Consider the following 12,760-nt stretch of genomic DNA (forward strand, 5'->3'; position numbering starts at 1 on the left):
ACCATTAAATAATGACCTTATTGATAATAACTATTTGTGCAGACATTGTGCAGCATTTCAGATCTTTCCGTTAAAAACTGACGTCTTCTTTCTCCTCTATAGTCATTATTCTCTCTGGTTGAACTTTCGTCTTTGGATTCCCATGAACTAAGCAATGACGCCTGATTTCATGATACCAGATTTAATCTGAATAGATCAGAGATTCAGCCCAGTTTACCCCCCCCCAAAAAATGTTTTAACATAAATTCCTCTGTGCAAACTTATGAACACAAACATTTAAACGAGCTACGAATTGGGCCTCTCCTATAATTATGCGCCCCCTCACAATGATGCAGTCTGGTCCGTCTGCCCACCCCCAGCACACCCCTGGGCCTGTCGTCCCATCTTGTTCTCCCTTTTTCACACCGTTCTCTTTTTTTATATCACCCACATTGTTGAATCCTATAAAAAGAAGCGGGCGCTTCAGTGTGGCTAAGAACGGCTGACCGTGGGCTGAACAGAGGCACTGGGAGAGAAGCAGAAGTGTGTCAAACCAGAGTTTCCTTACTGCTTCAATTGAAAGCGGAGATATTCCGGACGTGTACAGGACTGACCTTTTCTCGGACGGTTACTGTTAGATTCCACACCGCCAGCTTGACTTCTTTAACCCTGCTTTATCTTTCTTCCCTTTTCCCCTTTTTATGCCTCTTTGTTACTTTGCTGCATCTTATTCCTCCATCAACTCAATAACAAAAGGCTGTATTGTCATGACAATTTTAAAGTTGGTATTGCAAAACTGAATGAATGTTTTACAGTTCAGATAAACTAGAGGTAATACGATGAATTAACCGTATTAAAAGCAATAATAATAAGGAATTTGCAGCATTTAACAGTGAACACCAAACTCCTTACAGCTGACTTAATGATATGGTTTTCTCTGTCTCCCTTTCTGCGTTTCTCCCTTCACCCCCTTCTCATGCTATATTTGTCTATCTATATCATCCCTTGTCTCTCCACCCGCATCCCTTTCTTTCTTTTCTCTCCGCAGAACTACACCCAGTACATCCCGCTGTCCATCTATGACCTGCAGACGTGGATGGGCAGCCCCTCCATATTTGTCTATGACTGCTCCAACGCAGGCATCATCGTCAAGTCTTTCAAACAGTTTGCCTTGCAGAGGGAACAGGAGCTGGAGGTAGGGGGCTGGATCGCGCACACACGCACATGTGCGCGCACACACTCACACACACACACACACACACACACGCACACGCACGCATATTTCCACACACAGGAAAAATTATCAATGTCCACGGCTTCCTCAGTGGTTCTCTCCAAATACAGTACGCAGGAATTCTCCTCATTACTTTAGGGAGAGCCGTCCAAATAGCCGGCTGACGTGAAGTGAATTAATTATGGGCTTTTGGTGTGGATTTGGATGGTGCCCATCCCCCACCCCCTGTGCCCTGGCTGTGACATGTGAATTCCTGAGGAGATGGCACTGTCGTTCAGCTTAATTATTCATGGCGAAATTTTCAGCCAGGAGGATGAGCTGAAAAACACTGGAGACGAGGGATGGCGAGGAAAAAGCAAGCGGGGGGAGGGGGGGTGTTACAAAAGGTAGACGGTACAGAACGAAAAACACCGAGTCAGTGAGATGAGAGGTGACGGAAAGGCAACGGGCGGGAAAAGAAGGAGATGCTGTCAATTCCCTCCTGGACCGATAAAGCCAAGGTGAACGCGGCAGAGGGGGAACCACGGACATCTCCGGCTCCGCGGCGTCGTTCCCGCCGACAGCTGCCCCCCCCTCCGTCCGTTTACGTCTGGTTATGTGGGTCAGAAAAGCCAAACGCAAAAGCAGTCGAGGTCTCGACGGCAATATTTAAAATGTTTGGAGGGGGTAAAAGTGCTGATGCTGTAAAAGCCCTGTAACGAACCAGGACGCGCTGAGAATCAAACCACTCTGTTGAGAGAGCGACTTTCAGGAATGAAAACGCTCCTCCATTCAAACAATAATGAAAGCATCTTTGTGGTCGAAGGAAATGTTTTGAATTTATTTATTTTATAAGCACAAGTTGACCCCGGCCTCTTTCTTTGATCGCTTCTTTGAGAAGCAAGCGCGTGAAAGACAGGCCGCAGCCGTGTGGAATGTTGCCGTGCAGGGGACAATAGGGACTCCCCATTGGTAGAGCCGGAAGTGTTAAGAGTACCAAGGCCAGACCTGAGGTTCCTCCAACTCAAGAAGGTGAAGCTCCTGCAAAGCGACCGGCGGTGAACACCGTCGGTCGCTCCCCCGGCGCCGGTCGGAGGGTTCCACGCAGGAGAAAAAGAACCTCGTACCGGCGCTGACCTCGGGAGGACTGTTTTTTTTCCGGCCCACGCACCATACTATTCGAAGATTCACTCATTCCTCCGGATGATTTTAAAGATTCAAGAACTGATCATTTCAGCAACACTTAACAATGATCCAATGCTCTTATTAGTATAAACAATAAATTATTGAAAACATTGAGTTTGGCCTTGGATTCCCAGACATCAACACATTTACAGCTGCATGTGCCAATCAACAGTTGCTGCACTTAAGACCAGTGTCAGAATGTTAATTACCAGATAAGTTTTTAATTATTAAATACTACAGGATCAGGAAGACACTTGTTTATTTTATGCATCCTTTGTATCTATCTCTATATCTATATAAATATATAACTTTCTGCACAAAAGTCGGTGTCAAAGCACTTAATAAGAATATGTGGAATCAATTGTTATCATATAACGGGTTTGAGGTGTGCAGACCATAATGCGTCTCCGTGTTTGCTGTGAAGGAAAAGCGTACGGTGGTCTCCGAGTTAAATGGGTTTTCACAGGATGTTGCGCAAGCGGTGGTGCTTCTGTTTGCCACCTGAGCACTCTCCTCTTCGCACCCACACGGGATGTGAATAATGGAAGGGCGGTGGGGAGGGTGGGGGCGGGTGGGGGGCGGTGCTCTGGGAGAAATGGAAGGAGGAGGAGGGGGGCGGGGGGGGGGGGGGGGGGGGAGTGACTTCCAGCGGTTCATTAAACATGCAGGAGGCAGATGGGGGAGCTCCCCGCCTCGCTCCTCAAGCCTCCCGTGGACGTCCCCACACACCCCCACCCCACCTCCGTCCGTCTGTCCGGCGCTCTCCGTCGCAGCGCCGTGCGTGTGCCCAGTGTTCGGTCGTCCCAGCACACACACAAACACACCCACACACACACACCTTTAAAATGGTACCTATCGGCGCAAACAATACTGCAGGCCTGTTCAGCTGGCGGCCCACAGCCCAAATGCGGCCCTTGTATGAATGCGGACTGGCCCTTCGGATAAATGTGTTTGGTTAACAATGAACTTTAGTTGCATTCATTTCAGAAATACCTGGATCGCTTAAAAGACCAACAATCACAGGACTATCCACAAGCGGTATGCATTTAGGAATAGAAAACCTGAGAATATTGTCTAGAGATGTATAATTTTTTTGTTTAAGCTTTATTTATTTGTTTGTTTGATATTATTTTCTCGAAAGTTGGTGGAAATGATCTGAGCGTTATGAAGGTGGTGTTGCATTTTCTCTTTCTGATGTTTTACAAAGCCAGGAGCAGGTTCAGAATCTGCACCAGTTTTTCCACACGCGCAACATCAATTCCAAGCTGAAGCGCGGACGCGCACTACAAATTGTGTTTTCACCCCCGGTCTTTGTAGGTGTCGCGTTCGGTCACAATGCAGGGGGTCGAGCGATGGGGGGGGGCGGGGGACGGGGATGTGCTTTCTCACTCGCCCCACACAACCGCAAGCTACGCAAACATCCATTCAGCCGGTGCGACGTGTGGGCGTCTGGGCTGAGTTCTCTATTATGGAGCCAGCTGCTTCCTTTTAAATATCTAATCACTTCCCAGCACAGAGTCAGCAAAGACTCTCACCACATTAGCCGTGGTGCGGAAAGGGAGTGTCCACGTGCGTCTGCCCCGTCCGCGTGCCAGTCAGTGGAAGCGCGCACCGCCCGGGGTAAGGTTCCGCGCAGAATCACCGCAGCACTTTGAGGGCGGCGCTGTTCTGACACCGCGGTTAATGAATGCATGAAGTCGTCGCCTCGACATTATTCCCATTGGGCCATTAAGCAGAATCACAGTGCTGTTATATTGAACACCAGCGTATCTACGTTATGTTGCATGCAAACAACAGCTCAACGGGGACATTTATGACGCGTAACAAGGAGACGGATTCCCCCATTCATTGGGCTTTGCCGACGACGCCAGTTCCTTCACGGTGACGTTAGCCGACGTGCGTTATACGATGAACACATTTGGTTTTGCTGTCAGTCTTGATACCAGCACGTAGGGAACGTCCTCCCGTCCAATCAAACGACTCGGAACCGGGAATTTAACTGAGTCATTAACGATGAGAAAGAATTACCGAGAAGCGGCAGAAGTCATGCTTTTCCCGGGGAAGGATGCGGTTGCTGACCCGTGTCGCGTCTGCTTGATGACATGTGCACGCATGCGGTGTTATTCCGCCGCAATTGTGTGCGTGCTCAAGGATCTGAAAATCTTTCGTGGATCAGTCTGGTAAATGAGTGCCAGTCCAAAAAAAAAAAAAAAAAAAAACGAACACTCAGCGATTAAATGACTGTGGCATGCCAGTCGACGGCAGAGAGAAAGCTCTCACGGTGTCTGTCATGGTAATTTGTTAAATTACAATATGCTAATGCGATGATTACAGTGGGTGCTTGGCGTTGATCAGCCTCAATTTTGGCAAATTAGCCATAAGGATTACGGCGCTGTCTTGTGGAATCCCCCCCCCCCCCCCTTGTCAGTTCTTGCGTTAAAGACATTCTCTTTAATGTTTATATGACCGAGATGACCGAGATTGAGGCTCAGATGTGCAGAGTTTTTAGTCCCTGCTTGTCTATAGGAGAGAGTTTATGTGCAGATTTTCCTCATTAGTGACAGAGAGAGGCGGGAATCACGTCAGAAGAGGAGGCTCGGCACAGATCCACTCACTGCACTGGTGGTACTTTGGCACACAGTCACACAGACGCACGCGTGATTGTTGCGCGTGTGCAGATAGGCATGCACACACCGAAAGCCACGCGGAAAGTTGCCCCTGCAGAGTTGCACACACATGATCGGACTCAACTTGTTCATTAATTTAGGATTTTCTTTGAAAATCTCTAATCTTAATAACATGATTTATTCATGCGTCTATCTTTCCACAGCGCCCTACTGTACCATAATAATTACTCAACAGTGAGAGCTGAGCCTTTGTTTCTGGTGTCTTTTTCTCTAATAGAGGACCCGGTCTTCTCATTATAGAGCCAACTAATGAGTTATTGGGTTACCAGGGAGCAGTAGCGAGGAGGTAAGACAGAAATAGCGTCGCACTGCATAACCCCGCACTTCCATCTTGGAAGCGTTTTGCGTGTCGTGATTGTTTGGAGACGTACGCGCCAGATTTCCGAATGTGTCGAATCCTTTTCAGGCGCTCACGTTGTCATCTCTGCTTTTCTTTTTGGTAATCTGAACGTGGGATTTGGAGGTGACTACATTTCTAGGCATATAATATAACCTGAGAATGTAACATTTCATTTTCTTCTAAATAATGCAAACAGGTTTGTATAGAAAGACACGTCTTATTGTTCTTTCTGTTGGGACCTGATTAGCATTAATGAGGCTCATTAACAACCACGTGGCTCATTGACACCAATAAAGAAGTTTGACAACTACTTTCACTTGTTTCATTTTTCATCATCTTTATTTTGCTTTGGTTTTGTTTCCAGTGCAGCTTGTGGCCTAGTCCTACCGCTTTAGTTCATTTTAGTCCGTCATCTGTTGCAACCTGCTTTGCTTTCCCCAGGGGCTATGAAGACAAACCGTGTTCCCTCAGTACCGGCCTGAGGAAGCCCCGGTTTTTCCTTGGCTTGCATCAGACAATCAGTCCACAGCTTGGCCTGTCGGGCAAATGGGTTGTTTTACTGTGTGTGTGTGTGTGTGTGTGTGTGTGTGTGTGTGTGTGTGTGTGTGTGTGTGTGTGTGTGTGTGTGTGTGTGTGTGTGTGTGTGTGTGTGTGTGTGTGTGTGCCGTGACACACAGATCCTAAGCTAGACCATCATTGGCAGATTCAAGTAATCAATGAAAGTGTACATGCTATTTTATCTTACTTAATTATATGTACACATTTATCGTGCCTCACTAATTGCCAAATTGTCCACACAACCACTGACTTTGAGGAGGAAATGCAGCTGCTCGAAAATAATGGAAAGTTTCTTCTTGGATTTTACAAAGTTGTAAGGGACTCTGCATAGCTTTACACATGGTTATGTCACCATAAAATTTGCATTTTGATATTTGTCACAGACACTGTTGGTGTTATTTTCATAATTGACTGCTCGAAAAATAAATACCTTGCCCCCACCAAATTGAGCTCTATTATCTTTTCAAAAACAACAAAAAAAAAAACGTAGGTTATGATTGCTGTAATTTATTACCATCCTGTTTTCAAGTGAAATCTCTAATTATAGCACTTCATAATAACCATATGTGGCTTTACTGTTGTGTACAACTCTCACCGTAAACAGATTAAGACAGACACTGTTGATCCCATTCCCTCAAGCGGGAATGGAAAAACTAAATTTGATCTAACCGAATCATAACAAAAAACGGAATAATAACAACCAAATTAAAAAAACAACCACAACATGCAGAGAAATGCAAAAATAAATTAACACACTTCAAAAAGCAAGAAAAGAAAATGTTGAGCTGTGACTTGTCAAACAGTACCATAATCAGAAATACCAAAACCCCAAAAACTACCAGAGTATTTGTGCGGCATGTGGTGTTAAATCAATTCAGTATAATCAAGGCCAGATATTAGATATTTTGCAGGTATTAAATACTCTGAAATGTAAATACTTTGCTTCTATTACACTTATTTTGTATCCATGTATCCACACATTGAGACATATACAAAGTTGAAATGCATTTTATAACTCAGATCAGCACAAACATCAACGATGCCGTACACATTCATTTTGTAAATATAGTGAATATTCATTGGATCATGTATTCTGATTTAGTTCATTCCTCAAAACATTTAAAATTTCAGACATTTTAAATTATTTGTTCGAAATAGAATTTTGCAGATACAATTATAAAGCAATTTCAAAGAAGACAAAAGCCAATTTGTGTGTGAAACATAAATCATAAATCTCACCCATTTCCTGTTGCTCTAATGCCGCTGCTCCAACACACATCTTCTCACATTTGTCTCTCAAATCTATCACCCCACTGTGCTCCTTTTTTCGACGCTCTTATATGATCTATTTCTCATCCCCTTCTCCTCCTTTTAACTGCCGGAGAGACCGTTCAATGTTCAAGTGATACGGAACGCTTGGGCTAAAGAATACGGACGCTCAAGTGTCTTCTGGCCGTAGAATGTCACGCAAAGTCTTCATAAACGACAGCCGGTGAGGGGCGGTTGGCTGAGCGGTTGGCCAGGGCTGCACGGTGCTGCCGGTGGTAATTGAGGATGGAAGGGAGCGGCCGAGGAGGGCCCGTACGGTGCCAGCGGTACTGAGCACGCATGGGCGGTGCCGGTGAGTTTGGCCACCAGTCAGACCTGTATGGCAGCGGTGGGGCTAATTTGGGGTCGAGGGTATCAACTGGGCATGTCTATTCAGTGCCAGCGGTAATAAAAGTATTATCACTGTGTTGTATACATGGAATAGTAGTAGGCTGAGGGTGTCCGTCATGAATATGGAGGAGGGTGGTTCTGGGACGCCAGGACTCGCTGTTGAGCTTTCTGGATGTATAATTAGCCTGATAACCTCGGTTAAATACTCACGCTGGCACCTGTGGTGGTTGTCGCAGCCTGGTAGCCCCAACTAAGCCATTTGGAGCAGGTCTAAAGAAAATTTATGACGGCACCGCCTGCGGCACTTTGGTGTAGCCGCAGGTTTGTAACGTTGTTTGGCTGGACCGGGCTTCTGTGTGTAGCCTCCTAATTATCAGTATAAGCGACTCAACATTGGATGCTGTGTATTATTCTATTTAGTAGTTGTATATAGCATTTTTCAGTGGCTGCATGTACGCAACCCACAGATGTGCGCATCCAACCTCCACAGTCTGCTAATTATTACAGGATTAGTCAGTGGCTCTTGGGGTGATCATTTCTTCAGCTGTCTTCAAGCAAATATATTTATTCATTTATTGGATCGGTCATATTTATAGCAGCACTCATTGAAGTTGCAAGGTTTTGTGTTTTTTTGTTTTTGTTTGTTTTTTTCTCTCTGGATAGAAGACACCAAGTATAACTTGAAAAATAACATTTCACATCGGGAGCAAAATGACTGTAAAGTAACCTCTTTGTGTCTGCTGTGTCCAATCCAGGTGGCAGCCATCAACCCCAACCACCCACTTGCCCAGATGCCTCTGCCGCCTTCCATGAAGAACTGCATCCAGCTGGCGGCCTGCGAGGCCACCGAGCTCCTGCCCATGAACCCTGACCTCCCAGCCGACCTCTTCACCTCCTGCCTCACCACACCCATCAAGATCGCCCTGCGATGGTAAAGCCTTTTTGCACAACCCTGTTCTTACATGTTCTGGGCTTTGTTCTTGGATGATGGAATGGTGTTTTGCAGCCTTTTTTTTTTTTTTTAATTCATGGGATATGGAAGAAGATCTAGAATTTCGTCCATAAGATTTTTGAACTTAGTGATGTCGGTTTTCTTTCCACTTCATTAAAATAGCATATTTTGAAAGTTCAGTGAAAGCGCACGCTTAAATTTACTGAAAGTAACGAGCACTTGAGTCGAGTTAAATTCATTTTAAAATAACAGCACTATAGTCCTCTTCCCAAGCAAAATCAAGATACAGCATATATATATATATATATATATATATATATATATATATATATATATATATATATATATATATATATTCTTTATAGATAGATATATAGATGATATATACTTTATTCACCCCAGAGGGAAATTGCAGCGTCACAGCAGCTCGCATCAGAATAGGATGTAATAATGAAGGAATAAGAATACTTGAAAAAAAGAACATGACAATAAATCTAAGGATTACCTGGAAAATTGGCAATATACAATACAACTCGGGATGTACTACTCGGCATACTAGAATATGCTTATTTGAGCTATTTTCTAATAAAACATGTTCAGTTCAGGGGTAGAATTAAGTATGTTGTGTTTCCCCCTTCCCCCCTTTTGACAACCCATTTTATATGATTATTAAAAAAAAAAGCACATAGTTGCCAGACAATAATGGAGCACGTCGGGAGTGCAAGAATTTCAGCGCTGCACCCGATGCTGTCAAATAATCAGCCAGGGTGAATTTCTCATTTGAATAGCGCCGTCTCCAGTGCTGCCATGCTGACAGTCCTTCCCGAGGATGATTCCATACGTGCACCAAACGAGTCGGTTTGGGACGTGCGGCCGGCTCAGTGGTCTCGTGACGCGCCGCTCAGCACGGCCCCACGCTCCACTCAAACTGAAGGATTTTGTCACTCACAAGGGTCACACTTAGCATGTGCGCCCCGCACCCGGCATCGGTTGCATCACCTCCTTTCCACCGTCAACGCATACAACGGAAAAAACACACACACACACACAGGAATAGTAAAGTGCAACAGTGAACTAGATGAGCTGATGAGTATAAATGAGGAGGTGAAGGACACCCTGTTTGGACGGGTTTGTCATCAACCTTATTTATGTTTCATCTCAGAAAAGTTTTTCTCAACCTATTGTGTCACGGTAGAGAGTTTTTGTGCACGTGTGCGGCGTGCAAGCCCCGTGTCCTTGTCGGCAGCTTAGCAACAGCGTGGAGGTGAGTTTAAATTGTGCGATTGGAAGAGGCAGCTTCTCTCCTCAATTGTAGAATGTCTGCCGATCCCTCTGCCTGCCGTTCCCTCGCTGTGCCGTTGCATTCTCAGTCCTTCTTTCTTTCTCTCACTTTTTGTTCTCTCCCTCGCTTTCTCCGTCTTTGTCTCTTTCTTCAGTACACTCGGCCCCCAGTGAATAACATTGTTTTTCAACCTAAGATTTATACTACATATTTAACACTTTGACACAGCAAAACATTAATATTTCATAGGCTATTGGCACTGGATATCTAATCATTCTTAAGTTGTTGCATGTTTCATGTCAAAAGAGCAAAAGCACCATCTGTCCATTTTAATATCCACTGTCTTACACACCATCAAGGTCATGAGGATCATTTATCAAAAAACCCAAACTCTTCATCAGAATGATAAACATTCAGAGACGGAAGATTTTGAAGTCGCCGAATGAGAGGGAACGCTTCCCTCCGGGAAGTTTCCTGGAGACGGCCTCACGCTCCATCTCTGCCACAAACATTAAAGAGATTCTTCTTCATCCTCTTTTAAGATCCGCCTCCTGTAGTGACCTTCAGAATAATGAGGTGTAAAGGCATTAATATTGATTAACCTCCTCGCTACCCCCCTGTGCCCAGCGTCATTTTGGAGGAAATGCCTATTGTTTCTAAGAACAGAGGTAGTTACTTTGAGAATCGTCTGCTCTGACTCTTATGGCGGCTAATCTGCGTTGTAATGCTTCTAATTAATAAATTCAACCTGTTGCAAAGACTAGCTGGCAGGCACAATGAACAATAATAGACACAATAGAAATAGCAGTCATAGGTCCCACTCTTTCTTTCTGTTTTCATCTTGTCCCTCTCTTTTTTTGTCTTCTTCCTCATACAATTGATGTTATAGTCTAGACGTGAACCGTTTCTATTTCAGAGGACAAATGCCTCATTTAAAAAAGGAGTTAAAAGTTGTTATTAAAAGTTTAAGGGCACCTTAAAAAAAAAAAATGGAGACGGGGAGCTAAGTCATTAATCACAAAGCTGGAATTCCCATCTCGCGTTTAATGTTGGATAATAATTTTGTGCATCAGGAAACTCCCTCCACGCAAACGCCACGCTGTGGCGTTCCCTTCTCAGCTTTTAACCTGTACCAGACCCGTTTGCGGTGAGTGTACGTCTCACTGAGAGCGAAAGAGTACCAACGCGGGGCAAGGCGGAGCCAGGCGAGAGTGCTTAAGCGCGCGTGCCTTGTCGTCGCTCAGCCAAGCAGAAAATCATTGCTGATGGAGCATCCTCTTCAAGGGATTTCCCCGATGCCAGATAGATGGGGTGGGGGTGAGTAGAGGAGGTGTGAAAATGCAGAATGCAGGGAAGAGGATGACAAAGTGGGGGCACGGCGGAGTATAGGAAGAGGGATTATGGATACATAAACTCAGAGCTGGGCTGTTAAAGAGCCTGACGCACGGTAGCTGGAGGGAGAACATAGGAGGAAACGGTCGTCACTGGACGACTGTAATGGTGATGCAAAACTCCCTGTATCTCCTGTAGGATACAGGTGACAAAGTGGCACAAGTGAAAGCACCGTTCGCTTATTTACAAGTAAAATTTGTTTTCCAAATAACCGCCAGAAAGTATAGTCAGACAGCTCATGTACTAGTTGGTTTGAGTCTTAACTATTAGTTGAAGTGCACCGTGGGCTGGTTTTAAAAACCACAGCCGCCACTGTTTTTGCATTTTTGAGCTTTTTCATGCTTTTTCCTCGGCACTCATTTTTGACAAATAACTGATGCTGTTCCGCTAAAGTTCAGAATTTCAGCTCTTCCAAACGGTACTGCGTAGGGTTATCCAAGCTGGCACACCAACGCACCGTGACTGCTACTACTGTGATATACCGATTCTACTACTTTCAACCACTAGAGGAAAAGATGAGCACATGCACCGTGTTCCGAGCCGCCACTGCTGGGCATCTTAGTGGCCATAAATCCCCCATGTTGGGTCTAAAGACAAAATGGCTGTCACAAGTTGCGCATGGTTAGTGGTGGGGAATGCTATCTATTTAACAATGTAAACTGCATCAGCGGGCGGTGACGGAATCGTCATGTGATCAATTCTTGGATACATTTTTATTCAGCCGGTGCGATTCAGCGCAGCTCATTAAACTCAAATGCAAACACAGCTTCATCGCTGTCCTCGCCTTTGCTCTGGGTACGAGAGGAGAAATGGGAACCGATCGCAAGCATCCTCTGAGCAGTCACTTGCGGCTTCTTATGTAGTACAGACGAGCACGGACAGTCACTGTATGGAGAGCACAGCAGCGGCCACGCCATCTAGTCTTCATTCCATACAACACAATGCCTGCTTAAAGACTGAAAAATGAGAAGTGCTGCTTCATTTATCTTGCCTTCAAATGTAGGATGAATTACAGAGCAAAGCATTTCATAACCTCAGACACAGAGCTAGTGCACGCTTCAGTAAAAACAGTGGAAACAACAGACGTACAATTATTCCAACACTGACAGATTTAAGAAGCATTTCCACATCTCATTATGTTTCTAAATATTGGTTGTATAGGTTATAGGTTGATAGCAGCCTGTGTATTTAACAACTTTTAGATGGAAACGTGTCCACCGTTGGTTTGCGGCGGATAAAGCCTCCTTTTATCAGAAGTGATTTTTTTCAATCGAAAACATCATTAAGAGAGATATTTTGTTGTTGTCAAAGTGTATTTGTGTTGCACCGCTAAAGACCTTTGAGACGTCCAGAAGGGAGCCCACTCTGTGCCTGCAAGTGGCGTGATTGAAATGCATCATTCTGTGGAGCTAGAGAGACGCCTCTTGAGGCGAGGATAACATATTTCCTCTCTGGTTATTGCCTCTGCCACGTTAATTGGCATCAAGTTTCAGAAACTTTACTATGTACAATA

The 12,760-nt window shown here is 44.9% G+C and overlaps 1 protein-coding gene across 1 annotated transcript in view; it reads left to right on the forward strand.

The window, feature by feature from the left end:
* Window positions 1–12,760, forward strand: part of rptor (regulatory associated protein of MTOR, complex 1) — a 163,874-nt gene that overhangs the window by 59,337 nt on the left and 91,777 nt on the right. The window contains exons 6-7 of the mRNA XM_079998650.1: window positions 1,028–1,174; window positions 8,377–8,552. Coding sequence (XP_079854776.1) covers window positions 1,028–1,174; window positions 8,377–8,552 — 323 coding nt within the window. The remainder of the gene's footprint in view (window positions 1–1,027; window positions 1,175–8,376; window positions 8,553–12,760) is intronic.

The sequence above is a fragment of the Zeus faber genome, assembly GCF_960531495.2.
Source record: "Zeus faber genome assembly, chromosome: 4".
Lineage (NCBI taxonomy): Eukaryota > Metazoa > Chordata > Actinopteri > Zeiformes > Zeidae > Zeus > Zeus faber.